Here is a 23,366-nt window from a genome sequence, read left to right on the forward strand (position 1 = left end):
TCAAGTTGTCTAAGTTTTGAACAAGGGCATCTACTTTTGCATGGACGTGGTAAAGGCTACTGATTTCGTACATTCCACTTTTTGTTTGGGACTTTTCTACTGGAGTTCTTTCACCTCCCCATTGGCAATGGTTTTGGGCCATGTTTTCAATGAGTTGATAAGCTTCGTTGTATGGCTTGTCCATAAGTGCACCGCCCGCGGCAGCGTCTATTGTCAGTCTTGTGTTATACAAAAGCCCATTATAAAATGTGTGAATGATCACCCAGTCTTTGAGACTGTGATGTGGACATATCCTCATCATGTCTTTGTATCTCTCCCACGCGTCGTAGAGAGATTCTACATCTTTTTGCCGAAATCCGTTGATTTGAGCTCTCAGCATTACAGTTTTGCTTGGCGGAAAATATCGGGATAAGAAGACGTTCTTCAGTTCTTCCCATGTTGTAACTGAGTTGGATGGCAAGGATTGCAACCAAGCCCAAGCTCTGTCTCTTAGTGAGAAAGGAAAGAGGCGTAGTCTTATCGCATATTGAGATACACCATTCGCCTTCACAGTGTCTGCGTACTGCACAAACTTGGTCAAATGTTCATTAGGGTCGTCCGTAGGATTTCCAGCAAATTGATGTTGTTGGACGACTGATAATAATGAGGGTTTCAACTCGAAATCGTTTCGATTGATAGCAGGGGCAGCAATGTTGTTGTGGGGTTCTTGTTGGGACGGGGTAGCGTAGAACTTAAGAGGACGATTCTGTGGATCTACTGCAGCCATAGTTGGTTTTTCAACTGGTTCAACAGTAGGAAAGAAGATATCGGGAATATTGTACCTTTGTTGGTACTCTAGTATTCGACGTCTTAAATATAAGAAACGCTCTAATTCAACGATTGGTGATGCTAAGTTATCGCCTTGTGAGCGAGTACTTGGCATACAATCGGGGGAAATAAGGGAAATGAGATTAGTTTTTACCTTAGTCTATACCGTGCAACGAAAGAATCACACTATTTGACTAAATCAACTCCCCGACAACGGCGCCAAAAACATGATACGTCTCCTGACTGTATATAGAATATAGTCTATCGGGTACTTGACTGCAAGTGCACAGTCCAGTCGTTTTAGTTTTAAAAGATATCGAACCCACAGGGACCGATGGTCAAACTAATGCTACCGACGTTACTATGTTTAGCTAAGGGAATGGTTTTTAGAAGTTTGGTTGAAGAAAATTAAATCTAAGGGAAGTTAAGTTTTAAGAAAATTTTAGTAGAAGGATATCAGTATGCAACACATTAATCGCCAGGGATTCGATAAGTCACCGGTGTATAATTTAAGTACCAAATATCTTTCAGTAGAAAATACTTATTTAAAAGGCTTTATCTCACACTCTCGTGATTGTTGATTCAGACTATACCTTTAAGTCAGAATGTACGCTCTCGCTGTCCCATTTGAAGTTAAAAATACTTTTTGAAAATAAATAAGTTCTAATTGCTTTTAAAATTCTCTCGCTGTTTTTAAAATCAATGCCTAGTTTTTACTATCCAGTTCGACCCTCACGCTCTCGCAATTGTTGGTTCTCACCTTAGTTAATTTCTCACTCTCGTGGCAAAATCGTATTAAATATCTTTTCACTCTTGTGACAAAGTTAATTAAATTTAAATTAAAAACCACAGCCAAAAAGATTGTTTGAGGAAAGAAGTTTTACACCGATTATTATTAAATCCCGTCTAATTAAATTGTTACATACCGATACCGGTAGTTTAGCCGGACATGTTAAACAACGCAAACACAGACGAACATAAACAGATCAACGATAAAACAGACATGATTACAATAATAATAAAGCAATATCAATTGAATAAAAACCTGGAAATTGGATTAATAGAATACGCCGAATCTTGAAGTACTTGAGCAGTCCTCCACAGGTCGGTAGGATTCTGCCTCTTCGAAATAATGACTTAAACTAAATTAAATAAATTGTAGTAGTTCCCCAGTGTAGGAAACTACTACTTTGGCTAAATGAAAGGCGGAAAGGAAAAGGGGAAAATCAAACTTTGAACGGTAAAAGAAAATTAATGTTGCTGAAGAAAAGTAAAAGACAAAATAGAATTGCTGTGAAAAAATGCAGAGAGAAAAAGGTCTTTAAAGCTGGCTTCCAAGAGAAAAACTAAGCGTCCCCGTAGGTTTCCAACTTCCGTCTTTTTATATCCCCCATTAGGTCTTGGCAGTTGAGAGAAACAAGGATGACTTGGTTGAGTGAGAAAATCATGGGCAAGTGGCTGAACCACGAGAATTTAGGCCTGTTGGATCACTTCTGTTGACTATTTCAAGGCGTTGATTTTGGCCGCATGACGTTCGTGATGGGCCTGTGACGGTCGTCACAGGATGGGCGTGCCGGTCGTGACATGCTTTGTGACGGTCGTCACATCCACAAAGTTTGTGTTCTCTGTTTTTCTATTTTTCTGCTGCTTTCTCTTCTGTTTCTTCTTCTTTTCCTTCCTTTTCTATACTTTGCTCATTTAAGCATAGGGATTGAAATACCTGCAAAAATAACTCGAACACTTGCGGAATAATCAAAATATAAATGAAAGTGTTATGATTTTTGAGTGTAAATCAAGGCAAATATACGATGTATTATCGCATTATCAAGTTTATTTCCTATCAAGTATTTTATCTCAAAAACACAGGATCCTCTTAAGATTATCCCCTTTAAAGAGATCATACAAACTTGAAGAAATTCCATCTCTCTCAATCGATTGATACAAGAGGTCTCCAAAACATCATTCCTTATTGAGAGTGATATCTCTTAAGGATCTTTCACCAAAAATACTTTTCAAAGACTTCCTTAACCAACAAGATCCGAAAAAATCATTTTTTTCTGATGGAATCTTCAGACTTATGCTTTGCATAACTTCTCTTTAATTACATTTAAGCCCTTGAAGCTGCAAAACATTCTTGCAAAATAAATTTTATTTTTGTTTTTGGTATCCAAATCTTTTTAGGTCCTTTAACCTAAGTGAATTTAAGATGTCATGAGTCATCCCCTTTAAACCATCTTAATTCATGCATTTTAGAAAAATATAATGGTTCTAAATGACCAAACCTATGATAATAATTGCATTTATAATTAGGATGATTGGTCTTCTTCTTAGCGTGGAAAATACTGATAAACGATTTATTAAGTTAATAACCTAATCCAGTTTTATTATATAAGGCCTTTTGATTTGATAAGATCAAATCTAAATTTTCTTTGCCCTTAGTAAATTTACCCAGAGTTTCATGCAAACTACGAATTTCATTTAACGATTGGCTTCTAAAATCAGTTAATTCATTTCCAAGCATTTCATTACTATTTTCAAGAAATTTAATATGATCTTAAAGTCCACGATGTTTCTTTCTAATTTGTCACTTTTCTTACTAAGCTTAACACTTAATTTACATATTAGCAATAAGCCAGAGATGTTATCTTTTTGTCATCTTCTTCACAAGTAGCTTTAAAGCACACATGTTCGTCTGATTCCTTAGTTGATCTCCTAAGAGATACTTATGTGAATCATCTGATGAACTTTCGACCAAGCTTTGCATAAATCATTGCATGGATTTCTACATGAATCTTTGGTTAATGAATTTAAGGTTTCTCTAATAACTTCTTCATGAGATGCTACAATTTCCTATGTTTGTTTGAAGATGATGAAGGTTCATCGAATGCTCTTGAGATCTGGCAGTGCCCCGATGGGGTAACATAGATTCAAAGGTCTAAATAATAATGGCCTGACGGGTGGTGGTTGGATGATGGTTGATGATTGATCGTCGGACAGGGGTCTGAGCGGTTCTTGAGTATTAAGCCAGTTCAATTAGTTTCACAGATTTGTTTAGTGATATGTCATGTTTTAGTCCCATATTAAATCTTTAGGATTTTATCACTTATAAATATGATTGTCTCTCATTAATAAGTGCAAGTTGTATAAGGTGTAGAAATTCTAATAAGAAGAAAGGGTAGAAATTCTTAGGATTTTATTCTTGAAGTTTAGTGATCTTTAGAATTATCAAATGGGTTAGAGAAACACTTTAGATTTGTGTAATTCATACATTGAAAATTGGAGAGATTGCAAGCCACTTGGATAAAAAGATACGTGTTGTTATTCAGAATTTTAAAATCTATTTTCTTGCGACACATCTTGTAATTCTTTTAACAATTTAGAAATATAGTGAATTAGAGATTCACTCTCTAGATCAACTTAATCAAACAAAATAATCAATTTTTTTTCTCTTGCGCTGAATCATTATCCAAGATCTTAATGTGATTTCAATTTCTTAACAACACTAATAATATTTAATGTAATAGTTGTGCATTGACAAATTTTACCTTAAAAAAAGGAGTGTGTCTATTTTTTTAGTGATGAAAATTTATATAATGATCATGATATGTTTCTTATATACTCCCTCCGTTATTTTTTAAGTGTCATTTTTTGATTTTTTACACATACCAAGGAAGCTAATCATTATTGTTACTTTTCAAACAATAATTCTTCTTTTACCTATAATACCCTTAATTATTTATTACATTCACTTTACTTTTTCTCTTTCTGTAATCATTATCTAGGGGTAATTTTGACAAAACTGCAATTAATACTCCCTTGAACTTTGTAAGTGACAATTAAAAAGAAACAAATTTTTTTGCAAGAAAGTGACACTTATAAAGAAACGGAGGAAGTATTAATTAAAGGATTTCCGTTGTTCCGGATGCCTCATTTCCTTTATTTACTTTGATGTGATGGTGCAAGTAAATTTAGTATTTCACACCTAACTTTATAACTCCGACTATGCTTTTCTTTAGTGGGTTTTTTCACTATCCTTAATTGATTAAACTCTATCAAAATAGTAAGACATCTTAATTAATTAAACAACATCTTAATTAACTAAACACATGAACAATAATTAATTAAACTTTTAAAGGCATTTGACAAAAAAAAAGAAGCTCTAATTAAACATCAAAAGTTAAACAAAGTTCAAAAAAAGTCCTCAAAAGTAAAGTAGCATTGAAAGTTGAAAGTGGAAGAAAAAAAAGGAAAAAAAACCAGTTCAATCAAAATCTACATTGGATCTGAACTCAAACAACAAAGGGATGGCACGTGCAGGAGGAATAACAAACGCAGTAAACGTCGGAATCGCAGTTCAAGCCGATTGGGAAAATCGTGAATTCATCTCTCACATTTCCCTCAATGTTCGCCGTCTCTTCGATTTCCTTGTTCAATTCGGTAACACATCTAAATCATCTCAAGTTTGTGTTTTTCTTTGACCCATTTTGGTTGCTAATTGAAATTTTATCTCTGTTTTTGATGGGGTTGTTGTTGTTGTTGTTTCAGAGGCTACAACAAAGAGTAAGTTAGCATCGTTGAATGAGAAACTTGATGTATTGGAGCGGCGTTTGGAATTACTTGAAGTTCAAGTTGGAAATGCTTCAGCTAACCCTTCTCTTTTTGCAACTTGATGTGTATAGTGAATCATGTAATTCATCTTTCTAGTAAGATCTCTCTACCATACCTGTATAATGTATAATCTGAATGGAGTATTCTAAATCGAAAGTTTATCTGTTTAATTAGTGTAATCATGCTTTGTTTGTTTTGTCTTGATTTGCAATTTATTGGGTTATTCTTATGTGGGCTGTTTATCTTGTGTCTCATAAATGCAATTGTTGCACTTATTATATTTTTATCATGTAATATTGTTTTTCAACTTAGAGCTAATTCGAGTAAAAATCTCTTAAAGCACTTATGGAAAAATTATTGCAATAGTTATGAGTTTTGAAGTAGTCAAAATCACCTTCTAGATCTCTTCTTAAGTTCTCTTGTTTAACTTCCTCATGAATATCTATAAGCTTATAATTACTTTTCTATCAGTAAAGGAACTAAAAATTTATTTTAACTGGGAAGTTCTCCTAAGGTCTGAGGTTCATCCAAATTAGACTTCACTCCCTTTCAAATGCATCCTTGTGTTTTCATGGTACATGGATAAGCTGTACGTTTTAAGTGTACATACTCTCGATTCTTGTGCTACCTTCGTTTCATTTGGGACATACTAATATGCCTGAATCAATCACTTGAGGTCCACATGTGTCATCTTAGTTGTAGTAAAGGCAAGAACGCATCAATGGATGAAAGTTGTAGTACACCTTCGGTGCCTTCCTTTTTATACGGAATAAGGAATATCGTTGTGCAAATTCTGGATTTCTTTATTTGGATGAAATCGATCATAGTAGATTACACACTAATTTGATGATATATACCATATCCCCACTCATGAATTTGACATTTTTTCATATTAATGGTGAGTAATAGCATCTCCAATGATAGAATAAATTTGGAGTTCTTAACTTTGTGTGGTAGAAATTAAACAACTCATCACTCGAGCAATTCAACTTTTTAAGAACTTTACATTGGGTTTGGCTACTGCACTATACGACACGTAACCCGGCCTTTTTCTAGTCAGCCCCTTCATAGGTGGCCTGTTTTGAGATGCCAATCACTAATTTTGATACCGTGTGATCAGAATCCAAGCACTCTAGTCTCTATAATACTCGATTCCCTATCAACTATCTTCTGTTGCTTAGGTTCTCTGCTTAATCTCATTTGACTGGCATATAACAAACTACATGCAATGTTCCTATTGGTCTAACTTGTTTACCACATGCTACCATAATCTTCTTTCTCCCTCTTTTTAGCTTGTTCAAGTTCTCATTCTCCTTATTTCATTCTGTTTAAGGAACCAATTCAACAAGGAAGAAACACCGTAGTTTATAATGTAGAGTACTTTAACATCAAAAGTCAGATTGACTGCAATCCCCCCAAACACGGAATTGCAAAAAACTTAATTGAAAAAATAAATCAATCTCAATAATCAGTAGTTCAATATGGTTGTGTAGGTCAATTTTTTCTCAGGGGAAAACTATATTACCGCTTTACTGTACCTGCAGAGTTCAGGCTTACATTCTAATCAGTTATGATTTCTTATGTGACCTTCTAGTCTTTCTTTCTGTACTGTCTTTAACTCGTTGTTTTATCTCTCAAAATAAGCCGCATATTTAAGGGAGAAGAGGTTGAAGAAATGAGTACCAAGATTGTATGAATTGTTTGTCAAATTCAGATGTGGATAAATAAATATTTACTAAAATTTATTTTTACTTTATCTGAAATGATACGCAGAATTTAAAAGAGAAAAACCTTTGGCTGAATCAAGCATCACTCAAAATTTCTTGTCGCTCTGCATGGTCCCACTCCCATCCAATCCAATACTAGAACGTTTATTCAAATGTTGGTATACACTTCAAGCCAATTGAAAATTTTGCTCTATAATAAATAGTCAATCTTGCCCTATACAACGGAGAAATGGACATTTTGGGAACATATTTTAAGAGAAGAGGATTAATGGTTTCAAATTAATTTCTTTGCTAAATATTTTCTATGAAATTGTATCTAAAAGCATGGCAACTAATGTTTCCTTATTGCCATTTGAGAGTAGTGTAATCCCAAACTTCAATTAGTAAAGAGACGGAGTTTGATGAATGCCACCAAAGAAACAATCACTTGATCTAAATGTGCGCAATGGCAATTGCGACCACATTGTTTTGCAATATCAAGTTTTGTGGCTTGACTGCAACCGCAATTTAGAACCATGCTTAAACCAAAGTGAAAATAATAAGAATCCTTCATAGTAAACAAAAGGGAAATATTTATTTTTCTAAAACCAAAATAGGTCTAAAAGTATTTCCTATATATATATATATATATATATATATATATGTTTTCTTCTGCTTGACTGGATTTGTCGCTTGTCCAACCAAAGTGTATATGATTTTGTTCATTGGATTGTCTAACTGTCGTAGTTTAAATCATAATCCAACTTGTCTGGGAAACTTTTACTAGTTAAGTTTAAACTTAGCAAATGACATGGCTTTTTTCTAAATTATGCACCATATGGTTTCACTTGCACTTGACCTAGATTATTCTTTTCACCCATAAAAAACTGGGGCTGAGCCAGAGAGATTCATTTTCGAGAAGCATACAGTGGATAAAAGTACAATCAGAAGTAGTATCTGTCTCCTTTACCATTTAGAATGTAATATTACTAAAGCAATAATAAAAAACAAATCAAAAGAATTCCATTGACCCATTACTATCTCGGTTGAGGGTGTGACACATTTTGAGTTGTGATGGTCGATTCTGCCGTACTTGTAGTTGAAGGAAGCGCCCTTTTGTCCATGACAATTGAGTAGCGGTTGGATCCTCCGAGACTGTCAATTGATTTCATGTATTCAGATGCATTGTTTTCGATTATGAGAGCATCTTCCAACTCGCGGACAATATCAACCATGCATGGCCTATATGTTGAGTAGGGTTCAAGACATTGCAGTGCTACTTCCACCACTCTCCACAGTGCCTCTGCATGATATCCTCCCTTGATGCCAGGATCTACAATTTCATCCACCTTTGATGCTCTTATATATGGTTTAGCCTGCATGCAAATTTATGTTAGTGCCTACTATATATAACTACCATTTAGAATTGAAAATAATATTAATAACAAATCCGGGGACATGGATCATACCCATTCAACCAAGCTCCACTCGACTCGTGGTCTCTTTATGTTGAGAGGTTCCCGGCCACTTACAATTTCTAGTAGAACCACGCCAAAGCTGAAAACATCACTCTTTTCAGATAATTGCTGGGTTTTGTAGTACCTGCAGAGGGATAAATGCCAGCTATTGTGAAATTTCTTCATGTTATGAAAACAAATAGGACTAGAAATGTTTGATTCTTCTTCATCTCATTTGAGTTCACATGGATCATCCCTTATAATTTGTAGTCACTGATATTGGAAGTTTAGTTTCTGCATGTTTATAAATTAATGTACACTTCATATTAAGAATATAATCAGAAATGTTTCTTCAATCTCTCTATGATTGACAGTGCCTCCATGAAACAAGCACAGAACACAACACAGTAAATAATAGCAGAGTCCAGTCATTTTCAGATGTGATTTTCTTTTCTTTCTGATGGTTCCAACAAACCTTTGGATGGAAAATGTAATAAACTTTTGTCTCAAAGTGATTGATGAGAGCAATATGAAAAGTTCATGTTTAGAAAATTTTAAGAGTTAACTTACTCAGGATCCAGATATCCTGCGGTTCCTCTTACTTCAAGGGAAACATAACTGTCTCCTTCCTGAGGAGCGTATTTTGAGAAACCAAAATCTGCAACCTTAGCACACATGCTATGGTCCAGTAGTATATTGCTCGATTTTACGTCCCTGTGTATTACAGATCGTCCAGGAAACGTGTGAAGATATGCCAAACCTGTTCAATCAGAAAACTTGTCAACATTTTATTGTCCTCAATATGTTGTAGATAAAACTTGTAGTGAAGTCAGTTAGGTCAGCCTCTGAGTTTATTATGTGAAGAATAAATAATTTTAGGATGCATCATATGCCAAGAAAATTTTCTTTACGCCAAAGTAGATTCATGACAGTCAAAATAGATGCCTCTTATATTCTTATTTAAGTGACTATGCCTGGTGCAAGATCTAGTTTTTGTATATGCTTCATCTTGATACGATGTAAGCTTATTTCTTAGTACATAGTCACAACATAGTGAAACTAAAACATCATCATATTACTTACCTCGAGCTGCTCCTAGAGCAATTGAGAGTCTAGTTGGCCAGTCTAGTATTTTTCTCTTTGCCGGTTCCCCTGTTATCATCAAATTGAATTTCAGAAATACTGTGTATCAACACATATCAACCGAAAGACTTGTGAAATATTTACCATATAGTCTGTCTAGCAAAGAGCCATTAGACATGAAAGGATATACAAGAATTTGTTGATCATATTCATTACAGTAACCAAGAAGAGGCACCAGGTTCTCATGTTGTATAGCTGAAAGTAGGTTTAGCTGCATGATTCATCAGACTAATCAGATGGTGTGATAGGAACCAAAATATTTCCTTAACTACTACAAGACCAAACATTTAATTAAGAACATTTTGTGGGAATTTCGTTGCTCTAGTAAATTGATAATGCATATTATACCTCATTGTCAAATTCTCGGGTTCCCTGAGTTGATGTGGCTGACCGGACTTTCACTGCCACTTCTTGTCCATCGTCTAGAGTGCCCCGGTAAACAGAGCCAAATCCTCCTTCACCTATCAAAGTTTTGTACTTCTCTGTTGCCAACTCTATATACTCCAAAGTGAATGGCTTAACTGATACAGACTTTATGAAGAAATCGTCTTTGCTTGGCAAGGAAAAAATTATATCTGCATGTTTTTGAGGGAGAATGTCATAAATGTAATGTAGATTAGACCAAACCAAACATGCTAAAATCACCACTTCCATCACAGCAATTGTCTTCTACAGAAACTAGTATCATCTATCATGATCATAAGTTTACATTTTTCAATTGATATTCTTGTTACTTTAGAATGAAGATACACACAGAATACAAAGGATTATAGAAGATAAAATGCCTACTTGTTGCCATTGGGTAGGTCTTTCCACCAAATCCTTCCAAAGTAATTGACTTGTGTCTATAACGGCAAAAGAATAGAATTACAACAGCCAAAGTAATCAAAATTGATCCACTTGTAATAGCTCCAATCATGAATACTTGTCCAAATTTGGGTTTTTTTGCATTACATCTCCCATAACTGTGAAAACAGAAACAAATAAATTGAGTTGTTTTATTTAAAAAATTTCTAATGTTATGCGTCTGAGAATACTTCATACTCTGTATTGATTAGTGAACTGTTCAATTTGGCTTCATCATCGTCTCTCATGTGTTGATTGCAGCCAAAATATCTGGAAGTAAATCAAATACAAGCTGAATAAATCAAGTACAGTAAAAATATACAACAATTGAAAACAACTTTCTAACATAGATGAAGTAGAACTAGAATGACAACATATAAAACTTACAATGAGTTTAAATGTGGCAGTGAGATAATGGATTCTGGAAGCTGTCCCGTTAGGTCATTGTAGCTCAGATCTCTGTTTCATAAATGTAAATCAATTGTTTGAAAAAGATTCAGTCGCAGTTTTTTAATGGCAAAAATAACATAATGTCAAAACAGATTTCTCAAGGACTACTCATAAGGACATTCCCACAGAGGTGTTTCTGCATCTACTGAAGTTTTTTCGGGAACGGCCTTAATCATAGAATCTTTTACGGATTAAGATGCACACAGATATTTTAGATGATTCCCGTTGCATTGAGGCTGTCTAGTGTCTACCTTATGTTACCTGACACGATGTCGTAAAGAATAGGATACATGTTCAATGTTTAGGATTTTTTTAGTATAGTGCGAGCATTCATGTAAAATGTAAATAGGATACTCAATCCATGTAAGACACTACACTTTCATGCATCCTTGTCGGCTATCGCTTCAAGAATGAGAAAGAAGAGAAGCTAGGAACTTGAGTTGTTTATTTAGTCATGCAATTTGTTGATGTCGTTCTGCATAATATTTTAGGGAAGTGCTTGTTGAGCTATGTAACATTGAAGTTTTGTCGCAATTTTTTGTGTTCAGGACTTCTAGAAATTGTAGGAGTTGAACTATATACATTATATTTTTATCATATTTTAGTTCTGCAGCATGCATGTACTTGTTTATGTTAACATTTACAAGGATAATAGAAACTCTATAAGCTCGTACAGTATCATCCTAGGCCTGACTAAACATGAGAAGGGATACTTACACTGATATCAACAAGGAGGACGGTGGAAATGAGGGGATATAACCATCGAAATGGTTGTGGCTCAGGTTCCTGCACATAACAAAAATGTTGTTACACTACTAAATAATGTATAGAAAAGTTCTACTGTTTCCCACCAAAAATAGTGTGGAAGCTTTTAAAGGAGAAGAGATTTGAAAGCAGTACAGTATTTGTAATTTGGTCATCTCAGTGACACTGGAAGGAATTGTTCCTTTGAGATTACTGGAGGAAAGATCCCTGGAAAAATCAGGAAAGGAAAATGTATATAATTTATGCACAACTTGGAAAATAGAGCAATAACTCATAGGCACATATGGGTGCATTAAGCCCTGTTTGGATAAACAGTTACATTGAGTGCTTATAGCGTAAAATGCTCAACATATAAGTGCTTATGTATAAGTTATTTCTATACCAAAAGATAAAATAAAGTCAAATTATTTTCATATAAGCTATAAGTTGTTTTCATAAGCTATCCTGGAGAGCTTATGGAAATAAGCTAGAAACAGCTTATAAACATGTCATAAGCTGCTCTCTTAAACAGTCTCTAAAGTGCTTATATCAGTAGAGATAAACTCAAATAAACAAGTCCATAATGGCCCTAAAAAGCAGAAGGACTTACAGCTTAGTGATGACAGACGAACCATTTGAACCATCACATGCTACTCCTTTCCATGGAAAAAGCATACAAGGATCTCCACTCCAACTCTCCAATGCTTCATTGTCTTGGTTTTGCAGCAGCAGTTCTTTTCTCATCTTCTGAATAACTTCCACTGAAGAAAATAGAGTGTTTGTGTAAGTTGGAGAAGGATATAGAAGATTGGTTAAGGGCTAGTAAAGTTCATCAATAAGACAATTTTAGTGCATAGATGAACAAGGAAATGGAGTGTAAGACCGCTAAATGTGACAACACTTACGATCTGTTTGGTCGGTCTCATCGATCCATGGTCGCGCCTGCAGGATCTCATAGGCATTCAAAAGGGGTCCAAACTTAGATCCAGATGCCTTGACTAAGGTTATATTGAGTGATCCATTTGCTGAAATGTTCAAGACAGTGTAACTGTACTTGGATCCTCCTTCCAATACATCAAAACCCTCCTTTTTAATCTCACTGTTTAGATAGATGTCAAACACCCTTTGTCCTGCTTTGAGAGTGTCATTTAGTTCAAGAAAGTAGAGTAACACAGAGTATTCATAATCATCGGTCTCAAGGCCGACGTGGACGAACTCCAATCGCTCAGGGTGTGTAAGAGCTGTTTGTAGAACTTGTAGAGGAGGTGTCACTTTGCCGTTGAGTTCAACATTACTGACATTGAAAGACAGTGGAAGAGCATATGATGGAGTTGAAGTTGCTTTCCAGATTCTATCGTTTTGGTCAACAGGGAACCTAAAATTTATAGAAGATACTAATATTATGAGAAACAAAACAAAGTTGTGCACCAAACACTAAGCACAAATCATTTCAATAGAAAAAAAGACTACACTAGGTTGAGATTCCCTTGTTTGCAGTTTACACCTTGACTGCTTAAGGTATCCAATCCGAAGCGGATATCGTGATTCTTATGAGGCGCAAATATAATGGATTGAGAAATGAAGGGATTGACATACCTGATGTCGTCTTCTATGCCACAAAGATTATTTCTGCTTATCAGTTTTAAAACATTGGTAGAGAAATCATGTAGATATTCTTCAGGTAAGGGCCTCAATTCAAGCTGAGAAATGAAGGGATTGACATCCTCCTTCAATAAGCAGAAGTCTATGTTGTCTTTGGGGGCTCTAAAAACTCCCTCAATTTCCAAATCCTCGAGCCTAGACGATGTCACTTCGCCTAGTTCTGTTGCCCCAATCGAAACATAAAACGAAGTATTTACACTATCAAATGGAAATGTTCCCCTTATCAGATACACTTGATCCTTAATTGTTGGCAAATTGTAACACCTCTTTCCTTCATCTATATCAAACAGTCGAAAGTTTATATTGCTTCTGTGGCTTAATAAAATTTCCGGTATTTGTCTGCAATTACTTTTGTCAGAGTACCACCTGTAATCTGTCGTGTAATTTAGGTTGGTTTTTGGATCTGTGTAATTCGAATCAGCACAGCATGCTATGCTCTCAAACCCTGCAAGGAAACCGACAAAGGTTAGATTCATTTCAAGTAATCGATACTATGATATAAAATAACTGTTTATTTAGTTACTAACCTTCAGTTGCAGAAGAAGCTGATCTGATAAATATACACAGACAAAGAACACACGCCACAACCAATCTTATTATACAAATAACTCGTAGCTCCATCATAATCCGAAAGATAGGTTACCCCAAAGGGTTCTCAAACTCGAATCCATGCTAACTAACTCTCCATCTTCCCTATAGTACCATAAAAATTCTTCTGAATTCTATTTCACCCCCTAGAGATTTTTCAAAGGGAACTTGATCAATCCTCTAATATAGTAAACATGTACAAAAGTTATACCTTTGTGAAAGGATTTGAAACCATTTTACAAAAGTTCTCAATTTGATGGAGGGTTAGAAATTAGAAAAAGAAAAATTGTTAAAAAATGGGGTTTGACTTTAGGCCTGGAAACTGCAGGAGGTAGCTAGGAAAAAGATGGAAGACGAGTTATTAGAGATTGAATTAGTACAAGTGCATTGTTAAATATGTGTTTTTTTTTTCTTATAGTTTTATTGGTGATGTTAAACATTATTATTCTTATTATTGTTGATGTTGAACATTATTATTCTTATTGTTTTAGTGGTGGTTGATTCATTATCTGTGTATATAAAAATACTGATATGGTTTAAATAATTGGACACACCAGTCCTTCGTCTTCTTCTGCTTCCTTCCTTCTCATTTCATGGATGCAACTAGTGAATGGTATCTTTGGAATAAATTTAAAACTTTTGTAATTCTATCTGACTTCGCGATTAGTCTCTGACTTGAGTGATTAGTCTCTGCAGTTTTGTGTAGAGAAACTTGTGGCGGTTTACTACGGAAAAAGCTTAGACTTGTTTTTTTTTGGTATGTTATATGGTTAGCATAATTAAAGCATCTAGTGTTTCCTTTTCAAATTTGGTAATATAATATATAAAAATTTGATAGGAAAGGGATTAAGAAAGTAGGAAAATGGCTCAATGATACCCCAAAAGAGCAAGTAACCCCTTACATCCTTGTAACACTAGCATAACTGTTGAGCATGAGCTGACTGAAAACTACATCACAAATTAATCTTAAGCTAGCGCTTCCATTTATAAAGATTTGCCTGAATTTTTTGTCTACCTAATTGTTTACATATATTGTTACAGATTTACTATTCTTCTTTGTCGGTAGATGAAGTGATAATAACTTCTAGAAACTCACACACAACAGTGAATATTAGAGTTCCGTGAATATCAGAACTCGAATTCTGATGATGATATCTAGTCTAGTAATATCGGATTTTTGTCGGTTGAATTAGGATTTGCGATTTGCGGAATATATTGTTATAGATTTAGTATTCTAATATAATTAAATATATAAAAGAAAGTTGTTGGAGGCAATATCTCCAAAATATGTTTGGAGTGCTGTCACGTTGAGGAACCTTAACTGCTATATAGATTTTTTTAGAAGAGGCAAAAGAAACCTAACTACCATATTTAATATTGGAAATAATATTCTATAAATTTAAGAAATTAGCTTGTAATTGATAATTCTCAGTTTATTAACTGAATTTTTACTGATTCCAATTATCTCATTTTTTTGGTTCTATGTTATGGAATCAAGTTAGAGGCATGAAAATCCAAACTATTGGAAAGCATTGTAAATACAGAAAGGGTAGATGTTGATATGTTTTACTTAGTCCACCCCATACCATTATTCAAGTAATTTAATTGTTAATACACAGATAAATATTTATTTTGTTGTTACTTTCTGTATTAATTAGTCAGCGTAACAAGTTGCATAAAATCTGATATGTTGCCGTTAATTTCAAAGCTGGGTAATAGGACTTTTGAGGCCTAGACAGAAGGTTACAATTTTGGGATCATATAATTGATTCTAAGTTGTTTTTTCTGTATTTCTAATTTACTTCATTTTTTTCTTAAAGGCTCCTATAATTATTATTTATAAAATTAAATTAATGTTAAATTTTTTCCGAAAAGAATCATAGAGAGAATAATATATATATATATATATATATATATATATATATATATATATATATATATATATATATATATAGCGGTCAAACGGACAACAAGCTGCACCACGACTTCTTTTTGAATAGCAAAACCAATCTTCTTAAACACTATATTCATTGTCCTAGGTGACATAACATTGTTATGCATGAACCTTTGTATTCTCGGTAAAATATCCACTGTTTTTGGTGCTAGAAAATCAAAGGTGTCAAAGGTAAATTGTATGAAAGCACGTTGATTGTCGAAACACGCTTTCTCATGCTTTGCCATTTTAATTGAAGCGGCTTTGAGAGCTGCTTGTCCCACGGTAGAACATACAGTCCTCAATTCCACCAATGGGAAACTCCAGTCAAGTCGACACATGCATGTTTCCCTCCTACCCACCTATACACCAAAATATTGATTGGTCTAAGAGTCGATCACCCATCGCGTGCGTCAGTCAAGAAATTCACATGCGTCTCTTTCTTCATAAATACCCTTGCATGCCTAAATATATCAAATATGATATCCCTAACAAGGTCATGTTGGTATTTTAATCATGGAAGCTCCTTGCATTGAATAGTTGTTGTTGTAATATTAGTATTATTATTATTATTAGAATATGTTGAATATCATACAACTCATTATGAGTTATTGTCCTGTACAGCTCATTATGACTAGATTAGCCTTTATAGGTTATAAGGATAATAATTACCCTTCCCTTATTTAGATAGATTTATAGTCTATAAATACCTCTTATGTATTCTTTACAAAATATATAAAACTTTACATATTTCTACATGGTATCAGAGCACCCGATTCTAGGGGCTCTGCTTCCGCGCTCAAAACACTAACCATTCTTATTACGACCCTTTTTCTTGGTCAAAGTTCCCTTTCTCTTGGAACCCTAGTGATCTCGGTGACTTTGCAGTCGTCGTACACCGCTCAACCGCCGTTGCAGATCCGGACGGTTTCACCTTCATTGCTGTTTCTCAAGACAACATTCATTGTTGTTTCTTGATTGTTTGGTTGTCATCTTTGTTGGTGTTTCTCATTGGCAGCCCTTCGATCCTCTCCTAACAGTAGATCTCGATCCTCTCTTGGCTCGAGACGGTTTGTTTCTCTTTATAGAGTCCTTAAGTAAGTTCTCTAACACTAGTTCTCTGACCATGATTGGTAAGAACTCTAGCTTCTTAGCTTTAAATGCCTCTTGTTCTAAAGATATCTGGGTTATTGACACCGGTGCAACTGATCACATGACTCCATATATGTCATATCTATCTTCTTATTCACCTTTACCTAATAAACGTCATATTACCGTTGCAAATGGGTCCCAAACCCCGATTGTCGGATCTGGTAACATCCGTTAAAGCCCATCTATCCACCTAAATCATGTGCTTTATGTCCCTAAGCTTTCTAACAATCTTTTGTCCATCCATAAACTCACTAAAGACTTGAACTGTGATGTAACCTTTTTTCATTCTCATTGTGTTTTTCAGGACCTTGCCACAGGGAGGACGATTGGAGTTGCTGAGGAACAGAACGGGTTATATTGTCTGCTGTTAATACCTTAGGATTGGCATTAATTTTGTAAAACAAATAATGTAATCATCTATGTTGTTTTAATATGTTGGGTTGAAGAAGTTCAACATCTGGACCAACATGTCATGTACGATGTCACGACATCATGCCTGTGACATCGTACATGTGTAGAAAACTGAATGAATTAATTCAATATATATTATGGGATTGGTGAGGATATTTGGTGAATATCCTAACTCCCATGTGGAGGTCTTAAAGACTCAATCAGAAGATATATAGGCTCAAAATAAGGAGATATATATGGAGAGATTTTAGGATTGAAGACCTTGTTTGTAGCAGAAATTTTCTGCTGTATTTGTAACAGCAAAGAACAAGTTTGCTGCGATTTCTGAAGGCCCAAATCCAGTTGGGTGATTAGGTTATAAATAGCTTATTGTAACCTAGTTGTTGTAAGCCTCTTAGAATGAAAATTTAGGGGTGTGTGTGAGGTAAACCTCCCAATCTGTGGGAAGGTTACCATGTGTTTCTCAGTGTTCAAAGCTGAGAGTTTTTGTAACTCTAAGCCTGTAGGCAAGAGTAATTATGTGCTTGAACGAAGTTGTGAAGCAAGTTCAAGTTGTTTGAACATTACATTGTATTTGTAGTGATAGGAATGGAAACTGGAGGTTTCTATCTAGGAGTTCCTAGGTATAGATTGCATTGGGTAGCGATTAAGTGAAGAGTTGTAAACGGGGGAGTTTAACTCTGAATTAATACTGCTGATAGTGGATCTTCTTCTTGGCTTGGTATGCCCCCAGACGTAGGTGATGTTGCACCGAACTGGGTTAACAATTTCCTGTGTTTGTTTTCCTTCTGCATGTTTTAATACTTCTGCCATAACACAGCTGATATTCCAGTCTGCTTATCAAGATGATACAGACCTGGTATATTGCTTTCTGTTTGAATGTCAATCAGAATGTTGTGACGTTCATCAGTGACAACATATACTGAATAATAGGCAGGTTGGTTTCAGTTCAGTATTTAGTTAAGTCTAGTCTTCACAAGGATAACAGACATGGCCAAAGGTTCATTGTGAAACTGTCAAACTGGATGCCTTGACAGTTGTTCCTGTAGGTTGATACTGTAGTAGAGACTGGTTGGTCTTTTCCCAGTACAGAAAATTTAGCACAGTCAGTTCTCAGGAACATAACAGAATCAGCATATGTTCTGGCTGTTGAGCTGAATGTTGTGACATTCATTCCTAACAGCATGTGCTAAAGTGTAGGATGATTGGTTTTTCTGTTTCAGTATTTTTCTCAGGCTATTCTTTAGGAATCCAACAGCTGAGCTAAAATCCAGGAAACCAACAACTAATCTATAATTAATGAACCTAGCAAATAGTCTATTTGTTAGCTCCTTAATAAGTGGAAACTAGTTTAACTTGTTCAACCTTTATTTTAGGAAATACAAGTACATGGCCAACAAACTGGAACAATGTAACAGATGATGTCCAACTCACTATTGAGACATCGTGCTGATAACTGTGTAGGAAAACAACAGAAGTGAGTGCTATGATTGATCCCTACTGCACAGAACCAGGTGCTCCTCCATTCTAGGGTGACATAGAAGGAGAGGTCGTGACATCTGTAAACGTGTGCATATTAGTACAGGGGTTAATAACTGTCTTGCTGTATTAGTTACAATATTGGATCAGATGTCATGACTTAGAGTAGAACATCTGAATTCTGACTACACCAGAATTTCAATTGGTATCAGAGCAGGCATCCTATTCTGTTTCTGGATGAGATCCATGGGTGATACTTTCTGGTATCTTGCAAGGAGTTATATTAGTACTGATGTTGGAACCCGTGGAAGGTTCTGTGAGTTCCCTGAATGGTCCCTTGAAGTAGGTGGATGGACTATTCATGACAGGAACTATGTGTACCGATCTCTAGTGGTTGGCAATTGGCCTATGTGTGGGACAACTGTGCTAGTATTGAATCATACTCAAGCCTGGTATGTTCGTGGAGGCTGATCTGGTGAAGTGTGTGTACATAAGTTGAGTTGTATTATGATTTCCGCTGCAAAATACCTGGCAAAGCTCAAACTCTGATGTAGTTTCTCCCATTGTGGATGAAAGGCTGCTGTATTCAAGAATCCATCATAACCTACTGAAGATGTCAAAGATACTTGAGTCTCCTCAAGTCCACCCATCATGACGTTCTCTCTTCAGGATGGTAAGTGTAACACCCTTCTAAAATACCCCAAATATTTAATTAAAACAACATATAAAAATCAGAGTAAATATGCCATTTAAGGGTGTCACACAATATTCCACACCATTCACCAATATAACGGTCATGCTCTTTTATTAATTCAAAACATAAGCATTTGCATAAAACACAGCGGATAGAAATCTCATCAATCATGTAAAACATGTAACATATTACATGTGGAATTATTCAACAAAATAAAAACATCCCGTCCCGATGTTACATCTATCAGAGCACGACCCACTACGGAGACTACACTAGACTCCAAGCACTAGCTTCTACTCAGTCAATGCTCGTTACCTGAAAAATAGTGTAAGGGTGAGTTCCTCAATCGATATAACAAGCATTATAAAATATCATGTAATGCTAAGTAAATAACACATTTCATCACCCAAATCAGATTACATATTCAGTAACAGCAATATCAACTCAATCATACTCAACATCAACACAACACACAACACACAACACACGTATAACACTGGAATACATCCATTCATATTATACGCCATACATCAATTATGCAACGAGACTCCATGCATGCGGTACCGACTATTTGTGAACATATAGTTCACCTCACCGTCCAAATCCAGGCACGGCTACCAAGCCCACTAGTCCCACTCATTTGAGACCTAGTGACTCACTCACTAATTCCTCACCATGGGAATTAGCTACCACCCCAAATGGGCCATGCTATGCACGCTAATCACCTAGCATGCAAACATCAACAACAGTCCAAAATGACTAACTCACTAATTCCTCACCATGGGAATTAGCTACCACCCTAAAGGCCACAATATGCATGCTAATCATCTAGCAATGCAACATCAACAACAAAATCCACAATGGACATATGCTCACACTCTAAGCCATACAACAGTCCATTCACAATGCATACATAACATGTACATTCACAACATTATGCATACTATCAACATCATCAAAATATGTATCAAAACATCATATCATGTTAAATAATTAACCACAGTATTAGCACACTCTACTAATACCTATACTGCTCAAAATAGCGGGAAATAACCCCTACTATATCACACACCGATATAGGCAACCATCAATTAGGCATACAACATTTTAATTAACACTTTTTCCACTCTGCAACAGTGTTAACCGGTTAACGCCCTGGGTTAACCGGTTAGCGCAGCACAACACGCTTCCTGTCCCTAAACTTAACAGTGTTAACCGGTTAACGCCCTGGGTTAACCGGTTAACGCAGCACAAACAACAATATTTTCAGCAATCACAACAGTGTTAACCGGTTAACGCCCTGGGTTAACCGGTTAACGCAGACAAAACAACAAATTTTCACAATTCAAAACAGTGTTAACCGGTTAACACCCTGGGTTAACCGGTTAACGCAAGACAGAAGCTGTTCCTGCGCTAACACAAGGCAGAATGCAGAATTCTCCGCATTTTCCGCCATTGGAGAACTTCCGGACCTCCGATTTCAATTCCGTAAAAAGCTACACTTTCGGAAATTTACAACTAACCCAAACACAGATTCAATTACAGTCTAACCCAACTTATTCATCAAAATTTCTCAGCATTTCAAAATCCCAATTAGGGTCAAATCACGGTTTATCACTACCCATTACATGCTAACCCATAATACCCATTAAACGACGATAAACCCCCTTACCTGAGTTAATCCGGCAACTTTGAGCTTCAAGCTTTTCCGTTCTCCAACCCTTGCTCTCTAGTTCTTCCTCTTGCCCTTTCTCCACTTTCTCAATCGCTTCTCTGTTTCACGTGAAAAACCTTATTTTTCCAAAATGAAACTCTTTTTACTTATTCCAACTTATATATTTTCTAAATTATATTATTATTCCAATAATAATAATAATTCAATAATTCCAAAATGATAATAATAATAATCGAATTATCTAATTAAATTAATAAATATATTATTAACTTAATTTAAATAATTACCATATTATTATCGGGGTGTTACAACTCTCCCCCACTAAAAGAGTTTTCGTCCTCGAAAACATACCTCAAGCGAATAACTCTGGGTAAGACTCCTTCATCTTACTCTCAAGTTCCCAAGTCACATTGCCACCTGCTGGTCCTCCCCAAGCTACCTTCACCAAGGCAATCTCTTTACCCCGCAACTGCTTCAACTCTCGATCCTCGATCTTCATAGGTGATGTTTCAACAGTCAGGTTATCTCTCACCTGTACATCATCTACTTGGACTACATGCGACGGATCATGAATGTACCTCCTCAACTGAGACACATGAAAAACCTCATGCAAATTCGCAAGCGACGGCGGTAAAGCGATACGATAGGCTACCTCCCCTATCCTCTCCAAAATCTGATAAGGACCAATAAATCGAGGTGTCAACTTTTTCGACTTCAAAGCTCGCCCAACACCAGTTATCGGAGTAACACGAAGAAACACATGATCTCCCTCTTGGAACTCAAGTGACTTCCTCCTCTTATCATGATAACTCTTCTGACGACTCTGAGCAATTCTCATCTTCTCCTGAATCATCTTAATCTTTTCCGTAGTTTGTTGAACAATCTCCGGTCCAACTACAGCACTCTCACCGGACTCATACCAACACAAAGGTGTCCGACATCTCCTACCATACAAAGCTTCAAACGGTGCCATACCAATGCTCGAATGAAAACTATTGTTGTAGGTAAACTCAATCAAAGGTAAATAACAATCCCAAGCACCTCCCTTTTCCAAAACACAAGCTCTCAAAAGATCCTCTAATGACTGAATCGTCCTCTCAGTCTGACCATCAGTCTGCGGATGATATGCAGAACTCAATCTCAGCTTAGTTCCCAAAGCCCTCTGCAAACCTTCCCAGAACTTCGATGTAAATCTAGGATCTCTGTCTGAAACAATACTAGACGGAATATCATGCAAACTTACAACCTTCTCAATATACAACTCAGCTAATCTCTCTAGCGGATAATCCATTCTGATCGGAATGAAATGAGCCGACTTCGTCAATCTATCCACAATCACCCAAATAGCTTCGAAATTCTTACTTGTCCTCGGCAAACCAGAAACAAAATCCATACTGATACTATCCCACTTCCACTCTGGAATAGCCAACGGTTGCATTAGCCCAGACGGCTTCTGATGCTCAATCTTTGACTTCTGACAAGTCAAACAGGAATAAACAAAACTCGCAATTTCTCTTTTCATCCCCGGCCACCAAAATAACTTTTTCAAATCATGATACATCTTCGTAGCTCCAGGATGAATACTCAAGCCACTACGATGTCCTTCCTCCAGAATACTCTTCTTAAGTTCGGTAACATCCGGAATACACACCCGATTACCAAATTTCAAAACACCATTCTCATCAACTCTGAATTCACCACCTTGGCCTTGATTCACTAAAGTCAACTTATCAACCAAAAGCATATCGGATTTCTGACCCTCTCTGATCTCATCCAGAATACCACTTGTTAACTCCAACATTCCCAATTTAACACTATTGTGAGTACTCTCACACACCAAACTCAAGTCTCTAAACTGCTCAATTAAATCCAATTCCTTAACCATTAACATAGACATATGCAGTGATTTTCGACTCAACGCATCAGCCACTACATTTGCTTTACCCGGATGGTAATTCAAACCAAAGTCATAATCCTTTAGAAATTCTAACCATCTCCTCTGTCTCATATT

At 35.9% G+C, this 23,366-nt stretch overlaps 2 protein-coding genes and 1 non-coding gene across 3 annotated transcripts; 2 read left to right on the forward strand and 1 right to left on the reverse strand.

Moving 5' to 3' along the window:
• Window positions 1–272: 272 nt before the first annotated feature.
• Window positions 273–379, forward strand: LOC127124241 (small nucleolar RNA R71). The gene has a single exon (XR_007803860.1). It is a non-coding gene; the product is annotated as a small nucleolar RNA R71 (small nucleolar RNA).
• Window positions 380–4,989: 4,610 nt separating this feature from the next.
• LOC127119708 (protein BRICK 1) lies at window positions 4,990–5,727 on the forward strand. Its single transcript, NM_001427392.1, has 2 exons — window positions 4,990–5,244; window positions 5,353–5,727. The coding sequence occupies exons 1-2, from the start codon at window positions 5,112–5,114 to the stop codon at window positions 5,475–5,477; spliced, it is 258 nt and encodes an 85-aa protein (NP_001414321.1). The 5' UTR covers window positions 4,990–5,111; the 3' UTR covers window positions 5,478–5,727.
• Window positions 5,728–7,991: 2,264 nt separating this feature from the next.
• On the reverse strand, window positions 7,992–14,612 carry LOC127119709 (nodulation receptor kinase). The gene is made up of 15 exons (NM_001427394.1): window positions 13,951–14,612; window positions 13,358–13,868; window positions 12,667–13,136; window positions 12,372–12,522; window positions 11,918–11,989; window positions 11,735–11,803; window positions 10,955–11,026; window positions 10,766–10,837; window positions 10,511–10,686; window positions 10,070–10,296; window positions 9,806–9,932; window positions 9,662–9,730; window positions 9,149–9,338; window positions 8,591–8,723; window positions 7,992–8,497 (listed from the first exon to the last, which is right to left on the reverse strand). The coding sequence occupies exons 1-15, from the start codon at window positions 14,045–14,047 to the stop codon at window positions 8,159–8,161; spliced, it is 2,775 nt and encodes a 924-aa protein (NP_001414323.1). The 5' UTR covers window positions 14,048–14,612; the 3' UTR covers window positions 7,992–8,158.
• Between the last annotated feature and the right edge of the window lie 8,754 nt (window positions 14,613–23,366).

The sequence above is a fragment of the Lathyrus oleraceus genome, chromosome 2, assembly GCF_024323335.1.
Source record: "Lathyrus oleraceus cultivar Zhongwan6 chromosome 2, CAAS_Psat_ZW6_1.0, whole genome shotgun sequence".
In the NCBI taxonomy this organism is placed as follows: domain Eukaryota; kingdom Viridiplantae; phylum Streptophyta; class Magnoliopsida; order Fabales; family Fabaceae; genus Lathyrus; species Lathyrus oleraceus.

Bases quoted from the DNA above. Each gene is read 5' to 3' on its own strand.
- LOC127119709 (NM_001427394.1), bottom strand. From the start codon at position 14,047: ATGATGGAGCTACGAGTTATTTGTATAATAAGATTGGTTGTGGCGTGT. The intron at 11,804-11,917 runs GTACTGCTTTCA...TGTTATGTGCAG, and splicing joins ATGACCAAATTACAAATACT to GAACCTGAGCCACAACCATT. The intron at 11,027-11,734 runs GTAAGTATCCCT...TTTATGAAACAG, and splicing joins TCCTCCTTGTTGATATCAGT to AGATCTGAGCTACAATGACC.
- LOC127119708 (NM_001427392.1), top strand. From the start codon at position 5,112: ATGGCACGTGCAGGAGGAATAACAAACGCAGTAAACGTCGGAATCGCA. The intron at 5,245-5,352 runs GTAACACATCTA...TTGTTGTTTCAG, and splicing joins CGATTTCCTTGTTCAATTCG to AGGCTACAACAAAGAGTAAG.